The 16,196-nt window shown below is 42.1% G+C and overlaps 1 protein-coding gene and 1 long non-coding RNA gene across 4 annotated transcripts; one reads left to right on the plus strand and one right to left on the minus strand.

Moving 5' to 3' along the window:
• Positions 1–3,261: 3,261 nt before the first annotated feature.
• On the minus strand, positions 3,262–4,575 carry LOC102153245. Its single transcript, XR_005363053.1, has 2 exons — positions 4,523–4,575; positions 3,262–3,687 (listed from the first exon to the last, which is right to left on the minus strand). It is a non-coding gene; the product is annotated as an uncharacterized LOC102153245 (long non-coding RNA).
• A 2,023-nt stretch (positions 4,576–6,598) lies between these two features.
• Positions 6,599–15,709, plus strand: NGDN (neuroguidin). 3 transcript variants are annotated; one of them, XM_038544225.1, is made up of 11 exons: positions 6,599–7,140; positions 7,612–7,671; positions 8,507–8,578; positions 12,772–12,909; positions 13,153–13,237; positions 13,321–13,373; positions 13,583–13,706; positions 13,803–13,971; positions 14,725–14,881; positions 15,034–15,091; positions 15,540–15,709. In XM_038544225.1, the coding sequence occupies exons 1-11, from the start codon at positions 7,102–7,104 to the stop codon at positions 15,557–15,559; spliced, it is 975 nt and encodes a 324-aa protein (XP_038400153.1). In that variant the 5' UTR covers positions 6,599–7,101; the 3' UTR covers positions 15,560–15,709. The 3 variants fall into 3 exon arrangements, with proteins under 3 accessions (XP_038400153.1, XP_038400154.1, XP_038400155.1); XM_038544226.1 differs by having other exon boundaries at positions 7,135–7,275; XM_038544227.1 differs by lacking the exon at positions 6,599–7,140 and adding an exon at positions 7,312–7,513.
• The last annotated feature ends 487 nt before the right edge of the window (positions 15,710–16,196 follow it).

The raw sequence follows: 16,196 nt of genomic DNA on the forward strand, positions 1-16,196 counted from the left end.
ATTAAAATGGCCATACTAAAAAAGACAGACAATAAGAAGTTTGGAAAACATGTGGAGAAACCGGAACCCTCGAACATTGCTGGTGGGAATGTAAAATGGCATTGCTACTTTAGAAAATTGTTCGAAAGTTTCTTAAAAAGGTAAATATACATGTATCAGATGACCTGGCCATACTTCTAATTACCCAATGGAAATGGAAGTATATATCCACATAAACACTTGCATAAACATGTTCATAGCAGCATTATTCATTATAGCCCCAAAGTGGAAATAATCCAGATGTTCATTATTTGATGAATGGATAAATAAGATGTGTATATCTACATAAGGGAATATTATTCAGCAATAAAAAGAAATGAAGTAGGGGCAGCCCTGGTGGCACTGCGGTTTAGCACTGCCTGCAGCCCAGGGCATGATCCTGGAGACCCAGGATCGAGTCCCACGTCGGGCTCCCTGCGTAGAGCCTGCTTCTCCCTCTGCCTGTGTTTCTGCCTCTCTCTGTGTGTCTCTCATGAATAAATAAAATATTTAAAAAAAGAAAGAAATGAAGTATTGATATATGCTAAAATATGGATGAAACTCAGAATCATTATGCTTAGTGCAAGAAGCCAGATGAACAAGTCTACATACTATATGATTTCATATATATGAAATGTATAGTTAAGGAAAATCTATAAAGAAAGAAAGCAGTGATTGCCTAAGGCTATAAACAGGAATGATGATAAACTGCAAATGGGCATGAAAGATCCCTTTGGAATGATGGGAATATTCTAAATTGGGTTGTGGTGATAATTGTACAACTCTGTAAATTTTCTTTAAAAGTTATTGAATTACACACTTAAAACAGGTGAATTTTATGGTATATAAATTATACCTCAATAAAACTCTTTTTAAAAAACTAAAGCAGTGTAGACAGCTTTTTTTTTTTTTTAGACAGCTTTTCTACAAAATACAGCTTTGTTCTTTTGTTTAGTTTTAATTTAAATTCCAGTTACTTAACAGACAGTGTAATATTAGTTTCAGGTGTACAATATAGGTATACAACACTTCCATACAACACCTGATGCTCATCACAAGTCCACTCCTTAATCCCCATCCTCTATTTAATCCACTCCCCCACCCAACCATCTCCTCTCTGGTGACCATCAGTTAGTTCTCTATAGTTAAAAGTTTGTTTCTTGGTTTGCCTCTCTCTCTCTCTCTCTCTTTTCCCTTTGCTCATTTGTATTGTTTCTTAAACTCCACATATGAGTGAAACCATACGGTATTTGTCTTTCTCTGACTTATTTTCCTTAGCATTATACTCTTTAGCTCCACCCATCATCAGTCAGTGAACACTTAGACTTTTTCCATAATTTGGCTATTGTAGATAGTGCTGCTATAGATATTAGGGTGCATGTATCCCTCTGAATTAGCATTTTTATATTCTTTGGGTAAATACCTAGCAGTGCAATTGTTGGATGGTAAGGTAGTTCTATTTTTAACTTTTTGAGGAAAATCCATAATATTTTCCATAATGGCTATACCAATTTTCAATATGGCTTTATTCTTTTGGTAGGATTATTTTAACTAGTAAACATAAGATATTGTTATACTGTAGTATACATATTAAGAGCATGTGTTATGTCCAGTATTTATCCCTAAACACACCGCCAACCTAATTGGTGTCAAAAGACTGATTTGTTCAATCAAATTGATGTAACTTTATAACGTGTTTGAGTATTTTATGCAGACGGCACAAGTTACAGTGATGTCTATGTAGATCATAGGTGGTAACTAAATTTTAGTACTTATTTAGTTAAAATACAAATCACTTTTCTAGTTGAAAGATAAGCATGGACAACATTTTTAAGTTTAAAATGAAGGCATATTGCTGATGAAGAATCTGGTGAGGGGACTTTTTTTTAAAGATTTTATTTTACTTATTCATGAGAGATACAGAGAGAGAGGCAGAGACACAGGCAGAGGAAGAAGCAGGCTCTATGCAGGGAGCCTGATGTGGGACTCGATCCCAGGACTGCGGGATCACACCCTGAGTCAAAGACAGGTGCTCAACCACTGAGCCACCCAGGCGTCCCAAGGGTACTTTATTTACAACATGTAAATAGCTTGTAAGTCATCTCTCCCATCCTAACAACAAGAAAAAGGCTGACCCGAATAACTACAAACTTTTAGTTCCATCAGAGAATTGAGGTCACATAACAAACTGCCACCCTAAAAACTGGAGAGGTAGGTGAATACAGACAAAAGTCAGGAGCTGCTGGAGCCAATAACTGATAGGAACACTCCAATGATAACTGAAGACTTGCCAGAGGCTGAGTGTGGGTAGTTGGAGAGTTAATAACTCCTAAGAGTCCAGTCTAAGGTGAGCTCCTGACTTCTGTGGAGTTTACATCCAGGAGCCCCACAAGGTTCTCATGGTGAAGGCTAGAGAAAAATTCCCTCATGTTTGGCCAAGGGAAGGTAATGTAATGATTTTTAAATAAGCTCAGAGGTTTCTCCATAACAAAAGCCTATCCAGCAAGGAAAAAGCCTTCACCAAAGCCATACATGACTTTGGGGCAGGGGGATTACCCAACTCCAAGACTCCTCCAGTCTTCCTGTCTCACGTAAGGGGGAAAAAACCTGAGAGGCACTCATGAAGGTCACAGCCCAGGGACATAGGCCCACTAGAATACTGAGATCCAATCATAGGATGATAGGATGCTTTCCCTTTCACCTTATCACCATATCAATAGGACTCCTATGTAATAACAGTGGGTTATAGCTGAAAGAATTGAAAGGCTTGGATTCTGTTTAAGAAGGAGTTTCAAGGGAAACCCAAGACAATGGAGGAGACAAAAAGGACATTAGAGGAAATTGAAATCTCTGACACCTACAGCTATAGCAAACAGTAAACACAGCCTAACTCCTAGCCAGATAAGCATAAAATCTCATATGAAAGACCTATCCACCTCAGTTCCTATTATCCAGTACATCGTTACCTGTTTTTAAGAAAAAATTACAAGTCATGCTAAAAAGCTAACAAAAAATGACCCCCCAAATCTGAGGAGACAAAGCAACATGAGAACCAGATTCATACATGGCAGGGAACATACATGTTCCCAGGATTTTGTTTTAATCAGGTATGGTAAGAGGACAGAGTAAATGGCCTTGAAAGAAGAGTTCATTACTCACAATCCCTGAGAAGAGGGGACATGCTATGAGACACAGGGCCACACAGGGGAGCACCAGAGCCAGTCAGGAGGCAAAAGGACAAAAGAAAGCATGAACACAATCCTTTATTGTATCTTCTGTGGTAAATGCAAGACAGGACAGGGCAAACATCTTAGGATTGGTTAATCTGAATGATTTGTAGTGAGCTTTTGGTTATAGTGGTGGTCTCTAGTTGTCTATGTACCTGTCCCTGGGGTCACTTAGAGCAGGAGAAATATTGGCTTGATATTAAGAGATAAAGGAGATGGATGGAGACATGGACTTTGGATTGAGTGGTTTGCATAAGAAAGGTGGGTTTAGCGGATCCCCGGGTGGCTCAGCGGTTTAGCACCTGCCTTTGGCCCAGGGGGCAATCCTGGAGTCCCGCGTGGAGTCCCGCGTGGAGTCCCGGGTCGGGCTCACTGCATGGAACCTGCTTTTCCCTCTGCCTGTGTCTCTGCATCTCTCTCTCTCTCTCATAAATAAATAAATCTAAAAAAAGAAAGAAAGAAAGAAAGAAAAGAAAGAAAGAAAGGAAGGAAGGAAGGAAGGAAGGAAGGAAGGAAGGAAGGAAGGAAGGAAGGGAAGGGGAAGGGAAGGGGAAGGGAAGGGGAAGGGGAAGGGAAGGGAGGAAGGTGAGTTTAGGGCAGCCCCGGTGGCTCAGCGGTTTAGCGCCACCTTCAGTCCAGGGCGTGATCCTGGAGACCGGGGTTGAGTACCGCGTTGGGCTCCCTGCACGTGAAGCCTGCTCCTCTCTCTGCCTTTGTCTCTTTCTCTGTGTTTCTCATGAATAAATAAATAAAATCTTTTTAAAAATTAAAAAAAAAAAGAAAGGTAGGTTTACCTTTAGAATTTAGCTAGCTCAGGGAAGGGCTTTCCAGGATTAACAAGGCCCCTATGATGTCAAAGCATCATAATATATAGAAAATTTAAAACATGATTAATGTATTATTGGACTGGGATTTTATTTTTTATTTATTAATTTAATTTTTTATTTAAAAATTTTTAAGAGAGAGAGAGCATATGCACAAGTGGACAGAGGGGCAAAGGGAGAGGAAGAAGCAGACTGCTGGCTGAGCAGAAAGCCCAATGCAGAGCTCCATCCCAGGCATCTGGGATCATGACCTGAGAGACACCCAACTGACTGAACCACTCAGGTGCCCCTGGACAGGGAGTTTGAAATAACTATGATTAATATGCTAATGGCTCTAATAAAAAAAAAGTGTACAACATGCTAGAATAGATGGGTAATGTAGAGATGGAGACTCTAGAAAAGAATAAAAAAGAAATGTTAGAAGTAAAAAATGCTAACAAAAAGTAACAATACCTTGGATGGTTTTATCAGTAGACTATACAAAGGTCGATGAAAGAATCAGTAAGCTTGTAGAAATGTCAATAGTAGCTTCTTAAACTAAAATACAAAGAGAAAAAAGAAATGAAAAAAAAAGGAACAGAATATCCAATAACTGTGGCACAATTTCAGAAGTTGTAACACACACATAATGGGAATGCCAAAAGTAGAAAAAACAGATAAAGGAGAATAAGTACTTGACATAATAATGGCTGAAAATTTTCCAGAATTAATGACAGAAACCAAACCAAACCTGACACTTAGATTAGAAAACACCAAGCAGGGCAGCCCCGCGGGCGCAGCGGTTTAGCGCCCCCTGCAGCCCAGGGCGTGATCCTGGAGACCCTGGATCAAGTCCCACCTCAGGCTCTCTGCAGGGAGCCTGCTTCTCCCTCTGCCTGTGTCTCTGCCTCTCATTCTCTCTCTGTGTCTCTATGAATAAATAAAATCTTTAAAAAAAAAAAAAGAAAGAAAACACCAAGCAGGATACCAAATAAACAAAAAACCTCAAAGATAGAAAAACAAACAAACAAAAAAGAAAGAAAAACAAAAAACCCCTATACCTAGACATATCATATTCGAACTGCAAAAACCAAAGAGAAAAATTCCGAAAGAAGTCAGAGCAAAAAAAAATACATGTCCTTTTATCTAGAGGAATGGACAGGAATTACAGTGCATGCAAATATTAATGACTGACAGTTTATGAAATTGCTGAAAGAAATAGAAAACAATAAATTTAATGATGTGTTCTTTACCAATACGTGTTGGTTGAGTCTTGGAAAATTTTTACAAAGACTTACTTCAGGGCAGCCAGGGTGGCTCAGTGGTTTAGGGCTGCCTTCCGCTCAGAGTGTGATCCTGGAGACCTGGGATTGAGTCCTATGGGGAGCCCGCTTCTGCCTCTGCCTGTGTCTCTGCTTCTCATTCTGTCATGAAGAAAAAAAAAAAAAAAAAAAGACGTACTTCACTGTTAACTCCAAGATTTTCTTACGAAAGAATGATTGGCAAGTAATTAATAATCAAAACAAAACAGTATATTTGTTTCCTCACTGACATCACAATGCATATGAACAGATTAGTTTCAAGTTCAAGGAAAGGAAAAGCTTATTTGTGACCTAACAAGTATGAGAATTTATGTTGAAATGTCAACTTTCATAATACAAATCCTGACAAACAGTAGAAAGATTATTGGTTGATAGAATGAATAGGCTGGGAACGCCTGGGTGGCTCGGGTTGGGTGCCTGCCTTCGGCTCAGATCGAGATCCTGGGATCCGGGATCGAGTCCTACATTGGGCTCCTTGTGAGGAGCCAGCTTCTCGCTACGCCGATATCTCTGCCTCTCTTTCTCTCTCTCTCTCTCTGTGTCTCTCATGAATAAATACAGCTTTAAAAAATAATAATAATGAATAGGCTGTTGAGGCACCCTTGAGCTTCCATGGTGGGCCTGAGGCAGCAAACCGATGTTAAGAGGCACGGGGACTGGATACAACCCTTAGAGTCCAGCCAAAGATTTAGAAACCAGTATCTTCCCACTCTGCCTGAGATACGGTTCCAAGTCAGGAGATCTGATTCTGATTTGTAGTTCAGGTCACCTCGCCCTGGAAAGACCAATAGTCAAGACCATTATTAACCTTTGCAGTGCTTATTTCTTATGGCAGAGGATGGAAGCTGTGAATACCGACCCATTTCACTTTATCAGCCTGTGAGAAGCAGGAATGAGTTGTCATATTTTGAAATACTGAGAAAAGATGAGGCAGGGCATAATGAAACACAAGCTGGATTTGGACCAAATACTGCTGCGAACCTGTGTGTGACGGGGCAAGTCACGTAAATCCTAACTGGCTTCCTCATTTGTAAGCCGAGCTTTCACGTACGTCCCCATCCCCTAAACGGGTAGGGGTGAGGCGTGTTGGAGAGGCGCGGGGGGGGGGGGGGGGGGGGGGGGGGGGCGGGGAGGGGGCCTTTCCACAGCGCCCCCTCTGCACACGACGAGGAGGTGAGAGGGCGAGTGTCCTAGCTGTCGGTCTCTAAAGCCTGGCTCTGGGCCTCTCTGGCCAAACTCTCTTATTTACAGAAGAAAAGAAAAGCTCAGAGACAGAGGGACTTCTCCAGGGTCACACGAGACAACGGTCACAAGGCCGACCCGAGGGCCTCGCGGTCTGAGGAATCTCGCGCAGTCTGAGAACAAGCGCGAGGCCTGCACTGAGCGGCAGCCAGCACTGGCGGATCTGCAACCCGCGACCCAGCTCCCTCTGAGACGCCGAGGCCTGCCGCCTAGCGGTCACTTCTGGCCACGCGAGGACAGCGTGGTGAAAACGATTAGGTCCTGCGGCGTCTGGAAGCCAATACTCTCTCCGTTTGCTCAGCAAACTTCTTTTTGCTATTGGCCCTCTCTAACTGTCGGTCAGTCACTTGCCTCGTTTCTATTGGCTTCACTCCAAACATTCCGCACCATCTACGAATCACGCGCCCCATTTCCACGAGCCTTTTTCACGTCATCAGATTTCCCCCTCGAGCTGACGAATTTAGTTAGTTCTCCCATTCTATTGGCTGGATGTGGCTCTTCCTCCTGCACTTCCTGTTCGGAACGGAGGTGAGGGGTCACTATTCCTATTGGCTCAGATTTGCAAGCGGCGATTGTCTATCAAGTCTATAACGAAGTTAGCTCTCCGAAAGTACCGCCCCGGAAGAGGCGGGCTTTGTGGAGATGGCGGCCCCCGAGAGTTCCGTGAGTGCTTCTTTGCGTTGCTATTGTGGCCTCTTCCTATACCTTCAGCGGCTCTGGGCAAATTGTTGGCGCAAGGGAAGGGGGCTGATGAAAGGAAGTAACCACCTGGGCACAGCAGGGGGAGAGCAGCAGTAGGGTGACGGAGCTGAAGCTACCGCTCTTCCTAGAAACCCGGACGACTGGCCGGCTGTGAAGCGAGGCTGCATGTGGAGTGGAGTGGGAATGTCGGAAGTGTGAGGTGTCTGAGGGAAAGAGGAGGGTTTTCCACCCCACAGCCTATTCCTCTCATAATTCTGACAAAAGGGCCTTTCTCAATTCTCCATCTTTCTCTCATAGGAGATGCTGGAGTCAGACCTGCCAAGTGCCGTCACACTTTTGAAAAACCTTCAGGAGCAGGTGAGTCATGTCACCCCTTTGGGACGGTTTAGTGACGGATTGGCTTTGATTTTGTGTGCTTCACCCCTAAACTTTGGTCGTATGAGGGCATGTATTGAATAATACCAAATACCATGAGAGCCAAGTGACAATGAAAACCTTCTCAGGCTAGAATTCAAAGTAATTGATTCCTGCATCCAAAGCAATACAGAAAACTCCAAAAAGAAGTCATCTGGATGAATTTCCTCTATTCTTATAGCTAAGGAAACCTATGCTGGGAAAACTGGTATGATTTGCCCCTTGGGTACCCAAGTGTACTGGTTGAAAGCTCAACCTGTACAGGGACGTCTGGGTGGTTCAGTGGTTGAGCGTTTGCCTTTGGCTGGGGGGGTGTTATCCCGGAGTTCCGGGATTGGGTCCTGCATCCGGCCCCCTACGGGGAGCTTGCTTCGCCCTCTACCAATGTCTCTCCCTCTCTCTCTGTGTCTCTCATGAATAAATAAATAAAATCTAAAAAAAAAAAAAAAAAAAAAAACTCAAACAGTACAGATAAAGGTACATAAGGTAGTTCACCCCACCACCATCACTGTCCTAGTTCCCATCCCCTCCCCATAGTCTGGTAAGATAGTTTCTGTATCCTTAAGAAGAGGTGGAACTTTTTTATACATTTTTGCTACAGTATCAAAAATCATCTATCCTGTCCTTTCCCAGAACTGAAAAGAAGGTAGTCCTGCATTTTAGACAATGTCTCTGGTAATTTTTAGGTGTTATTGTTTATTGTTTAGCTTTTGCCCTTCATAAGTCAAAAAGATGACTGAGCATATTCTCATCAGTTGTTTTATTTGGATAATTTCAGGTGATGGCTGTAACTGCACAAATACAAGCTCTGATAAAAAAAGTTCAAGCTAGAGCCTATCCTACAGAGAAGGTAAGACATACTTGAAGAGTCGGCATCCCTTGACTTGTTCTCAACAGTTCCTTCATCATAGGTTTATTGAGTGTCTTGTAGGTTCTAAGTGCTGGAGCTTCAAAGATGAATAAGACCCATTTTCTGTACTGAAGTCTAGTGGAAAAGACCAATCAAAGCAATAGGTATAAGCAATAGCAATCACTTCATAGAGTTCTCCTGAGTGCTGTGCATGCCAAGGAGAGGGATTAAATAATTGCCAGAAGAACAGAGGAAGTCAGGAAAGGCTTCTCAGAGTCTAGGGGGACAGAAAGAAACAGCGTGTACAAAGGCAGAGACCTGAAAGCATGGTGATATACCAGGAAAGGAGGTCATTTAGTGTGATTGGATGTACAATGTGTTGGGGACGGGATAGGAAATAAGACTAGAAAAGTAGTCACTGTGAAGAGCTTCATAGGCCAACTATAGTATTTCTTCTAATCTAAGATTGGGTTAATTGGGGACATACCACTTATTTTGTGTACTAAAAAAATGCCTGTTAATCCGTGGCATAACATTAAGGTACCATTGATAAAAAGATACATCTTGACTTTAGAGATGTTAAAATGAAAACGATGTGTGTATTAAAATTGAAATATGGGGATCCCTGGGTGGCGCAGCGGTTTAGCACCTGCCTTTGGCCCACGGCGCGATCCTGGAGACCGGAGATCGAATCCCACGTCGGGCTCCCGGTGCATGGAGCCTGCTTCTCCCTCTGCCTATGTCTCTGCCTCTCTCTCTCTCTCTCTCTCTCTCTCTCTGTGACCATCATAAATAAATAAAAATTAAAAAAATAAAAATAAAAAATAAAATTGAAATATGGGGGCAGCCCAGGTGGCACAGCAGTTTGGCGCCGCCTGCAGCCTGGGGTGTGATCCTGGAGACCTGGGATCAAGTCCCACATCGGGCTCCCTGCATGGAGCCTGCTTCTCCCTCTGCCTGTGTCTCTGCCTCTCTCTCTGGGTCTATGAGTAAATAAATAAAATCTTAAAAAAAAAAAAAGAGACCTAAAAAAATTGAATTGTGGTGATTTTTTTTTTTTAAGATTTTATTTATTCACGAGAGACACAGAGAGGGAGGCAGAGACATAGGCAAAGGGAGAATGAGGCTCCCCACAGGGAGCCGGATGTGGGACTTGATCCCTTGACCTGGAATCATGCCCTGAGCCAAAGGCAGATGGTCAACGATTGACCCACCCAGGCATCCCAAGATATGGTGGTTTCCAAATTAAGGTCTTGTAGAACCTTCTTAGAGATCATTGGATATGGAGCAGTGTAGAAGGAGGGCTCTGGGTCCTCCTGAAACCAAATGAAAAAAGGTCCTTGAACTAGAAAACTGGTGTTACCTGTTTTATATATTAAGCTTTGTCCTAAGTTATTATTTAAGCGAAATACTCCATAGGTCAACAAAAGTATGAAAATCATTATAGTAGCTGAGTAAGAATCATTGAAGGTCAAGTTTGTTTTGTTTTGTTTTTTGTTTTTTCCCTTAAGGAGGCTTAGGGAAAGCTGGGCTTAGACTCATGACTGTGAGATCGACCTGACCTGAGATCAAGAGTCAGACACTTCACCAGCTGAGCCATCCAGGTGCCCCTGAAGGATTTTTAAATATGGGATTTATGATAGATTTGTGCTTTAGAAGGATAGCTAATAGAATTTTTTTTTCAGGGCACCTGGGTGGCTCAGTGATTGAGCGTTTGCCTTTGGCTCAGGTCATGATCTCAGCATACTGGGATCAAGTCCTGCATCGGGCTCCCTGTAGGGAGCCTGCTTCTCCCTCTGCCTCTCTCTGTGTGTGTCTCTCATGAATAATAAATCTGTAAAAAAATTTTTTTCTTTTAAAGATTTTATTCTTAAGTAATCTCTATATCCAACGTGAGGCTTGAACTCACAACCCTGAGATCAAGAGTTGCATGCTCCACTGACTGAGCCCGCCAGGCACTCCTATAGCTAATAGAATTTTTTTTTTTTTTAATTTTTTTATTTACTTATGATAGCCACAGAGAGAGAGAGAGAGGCAGAGACACAGGCAGAGGGAGAAGCAGGCTCCATGCACCGGGAGCCCGACGTGGGATTCGATCCCGGGTCTCCAGGATCGCGCCCTGGGCCAAAGGCAGGCGCCAAACCGCTGCGCCACCCAGGGATCCCTAGAATTTTTAATATATTCTCTTTTTTGCCTTTTCTTCTCATGCAGTTTTGTTCTTCCCTATGTTTATTTTTTCTAATTTTTTTATCTTTGTGTTTTTGTTTTTTTTCTCATATGTTTATAATTCACTTTGAACTTTGATAGTGTCCAAGCTTTGTCAGAAGAACCTGCTTCTCAAATTCTTGACTGGTTCTGGGCTGCCAACATGTATATTAGATCACTTATAGGGGTGTGCCTGGTTGGCTCAAGAAGAGCATGTGACATATTACCAAAAAAAAAAAAAAAAAAACCAACAACAACAAAAAATACCTTTTTAAATCACTGTGTATTTGTTTATTCATTGAACAGATATTTAGTAATTTATCTTTCAGGACCAGAACCTTAATAGGTGTTTTATGGGTTAGAGAGTACTTTCATATGATCTTATTTAAGCCTCATAATTACTCTTTGGGGCAGGAAGGAAATACTGTATATGTTACAGATGAAGGGACTGAGGCCATAAGGTTAAGTGACTTACCCATTATTTGACTACCAAACGCTTGATTCAAAACTTAAACGCGAGCAGCCCCGGTGGCGCAGTAGTTTAGCGCCCCCTGCAGCCTGAGGTGTGATCCTGGAGACCCGGGATCCAGTCCCACATCAGACTCCCTGCATGGGGCCTGCTTCTCCCTCTGCCTCTCTCTCCCCCACACACACACCCCTTGTGTCTCTATGAATAAATAAGTAAAATCTTTAAAAAACAAAACAAGGGCAGCCCCGGTGGCGCAGCGGTTTAGCGCCGCCTGCAGCCTGGGACGTGATCCTGGAGACCCTGGATCGAGTCCCACATCGGGCTCTCTGTATGATGCCTGCTTCTCCCTCTGCCTCTCTCTCTCTGTCTCTATGAATAAATAAATAAAATCTTTAAAAACAAAAACAAAACTTAAACGCAATCTGTCTTTAAAATCTTTGCTTCTCTTCCTGTTATCACACTAGTGCTTATCTTGATCAAGAGCTTTGCATGTTGGTTTAAAGATATTTAGGGCTTAGGTGTTGGAGTCAAACTGGGTTTGAATTTCAGCTGTACTCCTAATACTCTGTAATCTTAAGCAGAATATTTAGCCTGTCTGAAATAGGTCTTCCCAGGGCTGTGGACTTTTTCAGTTCCATTTTATGTCATCACAAAGACTTTTTTTTAACAGCTGTATCTTAAGTCGGCTCATGTGTTACTTTCTATTATGTGAAAGAATAAACTCTGGGGTGCTTGGGTGGCTCAGTTGGTTAAGCATCTGACTTTGGCTCAGGTCATGACTCAGGGTACTGGGATTGAGCCCTGTGTCTGGCTCTGCACTCAGTGGGGTGTATGCTTCTCCCTCTCCCTCTGCTCCTGCACGCATGCACACACCTTCTCTCTCAATAAGTAAAGTCTTTTAAATAAGTGTATGCATCATACTTCCCCTGCCTTAATTGGAATCGTAGTGTAGGAAGTGTGCTGACATGGAATTATTAAGTCCATGTCAGCTTATGTAGGTCATTGTTTTTAACTGTATCACATAATTCTATTGTACGGAGCTAAAATCAGTAATTGTTTTGATTAAGTTAATTTAAGATTCAGCAGTATGTGGAGGCATTTTGATTATCAAAAATTGGAGGGGCCTTAAAGGATAGAGGCCAAGGATGCTGCTCAACATCCTGCAGGGCCCAATTAGCCTACACAACAAAGAATTATCCATTCCCAAATGTCTGGCTCTGAAGTTGAGAAACCCTCATAGTTATTTGGGGGATACTAATAAAGTAACAACAAACAATAAGTTTTTCCTGCCCTTAGTGTCTTCTAGTACTTCTCAGAGATTTGCTTCTTTCATGTTAGCATAATTGTTTTCTCTGTGGCCATTTTAGGTATAGTCACCTGTTTGAGACTCTTCCAGATGCCTTATATAAACTGATTGGGAAAAACTTGAACTTGGAAAATATAACCTATTTATCTTCTGCTCTCCTCCTGATTCTCTGGCTAAAACTGAATTTGCATCTCTTATTCTTGTTCACCTCAGGGTCTCAGCCTCTTGGAAGTAAAAGACCAGCTACTGCTCATGTACCTTATGGATTTAACCCATCTCATCCTGGACAAAGCCTCAGGAGGGTCTCTTCAGGGACATCCTGCAGTTTTGAGACTGGTGGAGATTCGCACGGTATGAAGCACTTGGCATCTTAGTGTTCTAGGTTTCCACAGCCTGAACTCTAGGACTGTCACACAATAGCTCTCATTTACGTTAGTGTTTTCATGATCAAGTAAGGAAGCCAAATGAAAAAAAAAATATTTTCTTCTTCATTTGTTCTACTTTTTAGGTGCTTTATCTGGCAACTTAATATAGGGACTCTGATGTATGTTTAATTTTGGGGAGATAATGTAATCCTATCTAACCACATTATAGGTTTTGGAAAAGCTTCGTCCCTTGGACCAAAAACTGAAGTATCAAATTGACAAACTAGTCAAGACTGCAGTGACAGGCAGCCTCAGTAAGTGGCAGAAGCTATAAGGTTATGTCGGGACCATCATAAATTTCTAAATCTTGTAAACTCTCTTGGGTTTCTTATTTCAGGTGAGAATGACCCACTCCGTTTTAAGCCTCATCCCAGCAATATGATGAGCAAGGTAAGGGGTTGCATTATCCTGATTTTCCTGAAGACCCTAAGCCGGATCTTGGTGATCCCAGATCTCCTGGGATTCTTCTGTGGACTCCCATCTTGTGCCTTAGAATGTAGAGTATGAGATTTTTCTTTCTCCCCAGGGTACTCCGGGCTTTGTTTTTTCTTATTGTCTGACACTTCCTAAGTTTATGGACATTATGTTCCTTTCTGTAGTTGAGCTCTGAGGATGAGGAGGAAGATCAAACAGAAGAAGGCCAATCTGAAGCTTCAGGGAAGAAATCTGCAAAAGGAACAATTAAGAAATATGTTCCGCCACGCTTGGTTCCAGTACATTATGGTATGAATTGTGGCTGCTGCCTCCTCAGCACAAATTGCATCTCTCTTATCCTTTTCTCTGTTCTGGGATAACCCTTGCTGATTTTTTATCACGTAGATGAAACAGAAGCTGAGCGGGAGAAAAAGCGCCTAGAACGGGCTAAAAAACGGGCATTGAGCAGCTCTGTCATTCGAGAACTGAAGGAGCAATACTCAGATGCTCCAGAGGAAATCCGTGATGCTCGGCATCCTCATGTTACTCGCCAGAGTCAGGAGGATCAACATAGGTCTGAGTCCTTGCAATGGAAATTGTTTGCTATACCATAGAAACTGTCCTTATGCTTTGGATGAATGTAATTAAATCTGGTATCAAGAGAACTCATATTCTAGAGAAAGTAGAGTGGAAAACGGGCTGATGGTTTTTAAGAATTAGGGATCTGAAGTACAGAATAGGAACTAGAGGAAGAATGTTTTCTTTTTCACAATAGTTTAGGTGGAGCAAATGCTATTTGAAGGGGTGTCTGTGCAGTTCCACCCTGTGGGGCTTTAAAAATAATGTATTTCGCTATCACAGCTCTCACCTCTGTACAAGGCAATGAAGTCAGTTTTTTATAATGACATTGAGAGTGCTAGATAAGTTCAGGGAAGAAAAGCAGAAAAGCAACTGTACCACGAATATAGACTCATCAGATTTGCCCCAGTATCAGTCTCTGTTGATAGATTTGAATGAAGGGGCCCATGTAGGGAATGCTGTTTACGAAGGTGAAGTAGAAGAGTTCCAATATAATAGTTCAAGTGTTCTTGTGGGTGGGCTGTGAGTTCATTTCTAGGGAGGAGGGAGGTTCTAATATAAGAATTGCACTGAGGAAGCTCAATATTGGACATTTAGTTTGCTCTTACATATTCTGTTGACTTGCTGTGAAATTTCTTGAGAACCGTATGAACAGGGGGTGAGTAAATACCTGGGCCCTCATTCTTGGCTGCAGCTTTCTGTGCATATGGACTAAGCATGTTGTAAACTATCTGTGTTTCTGTGGCAGGATTAACTATGAGGAGAGCATGATGGTGCGTTTAAGTGTTAGTAAACGCGAGAAAGGACGGCGAAAACGGGCAAATGTCATGAGCTCACAACTCCATTCCCTCACACACTTCAGTGACATCAGTGCTTTGACAGGAGGAACCCCTCATCTTGATGAGGTAAGGTTGTGGCCCAGAGACACAGGCACAGGGAGATAGCCTCCTTGATTTCAGCCAGATGTACACAGGGCTTATTACCATGTGGAATGCGGGAAGAGATGCTAGCACTTGGAAGTATACCACCATCCCTTCACTTCTCCATCTGTCTCCAGGATCAGAATCCTATCAAGAAGCGGAAGAAGATACTGAAGAAAGGTCAGAAGAAAAAAGGTCAGTGAATGGCTAGGACTAGGATAGTGAAGTGCAGGGTAGACAGTACAAATTGGGATATCAGCTCTCCAGATTTGCCATCCTAGGTCTCATCAGTGCTTCCAGTATCTCCTCCTGACTGGGCGTTGGTCTCTGTAGAGGTGGGCTTTGTTCTTCTTTGTCAAGTCGAAAATCAGCATCATTCACAAAAAACATTTCTGGAATCTGTCTTTAAGATCCCACAGTTTGTATGCAGGCTTCCTTAAGTAGAACTGTGAAAGTGCCACCTGAATGAACTGTTATCCTACTTCAGTTTCCTTCCTACTTCTGGTCTCTGGCCCTGGGAGGATGGAGAGAGTACTGCCCAGGGGACCCACCCTTGAGTCCTTCTCTCTAGGTGTTCTTTTTTTCTGTCCCCTCAGCCTTTCCAATTCTCCTTTGCCTCATTCTTGGTTTCCCTTCCTTTCAGGTTTTCGGAGGCGGCGGTGATTATGGGTGTGCATATTTATATGTATGTTTGTTGTCATCCTGGGATACTTCTTTAATTTCACTGTATGTAGGTTTTATTCTCTTGGAATTCCTGGATTGTTCTGGATATGTGGAAAGATCTTTATTAATAAAATTGATTTTACTTATGAAGCCCCTTTTGCACATGTATTGTATGACTGGAATCATTGGGTATGGGGTATTTTTGGTGAGGGTAATAAAAGGGAAAGGTGAAATTTTGGAGAGGGAGTGAGAAAAGTTTGGCTTTTATATCAAACTTTTATATCAAAGTTTCCTTTGATAGTATATTTTCCTCAGAAATGATAAATTGGTTATTTAACAAAAAATATTGGAAGATTAGTGTAGTCAACTTTTCCAACCCACATTGCCACAAGTTTGTGAATTATTTGTTATAATTAAATACAAGTCATATTAAATGTGTGGGTTTTGATAATGAATCATGCTGCCCACCAGGTGGCATCAGTGATTCAGGAAACCCCCGTTGATACCTGACTAGGAAAAGCTATATAGAAGCTTTCCCAATTGACAAGTTACTTTTATCTCCACTTCTTTTTTTTTTTTTTTTTTTTAAGCTTTTATTTATTTATTCATGAGAGACACACAGAGAGAGAGAGAGAGG

Source organism: Canis lupus, chromosome 8, assembly GCF_011100685.1.
Source record: "Canis lupus familiaris isolate Mischka breed German Shepherd chromosome 8, alternate assembly UU_Cfam_GSD_1.0, whole genome shotgun sequence".
NCBI classification, from domain to species: domain Eukaryota; kingdom Metazoa; phylum Chordata; class Mammalia; order Carnivora; family Canidae; genus Canis; species Canis lupus.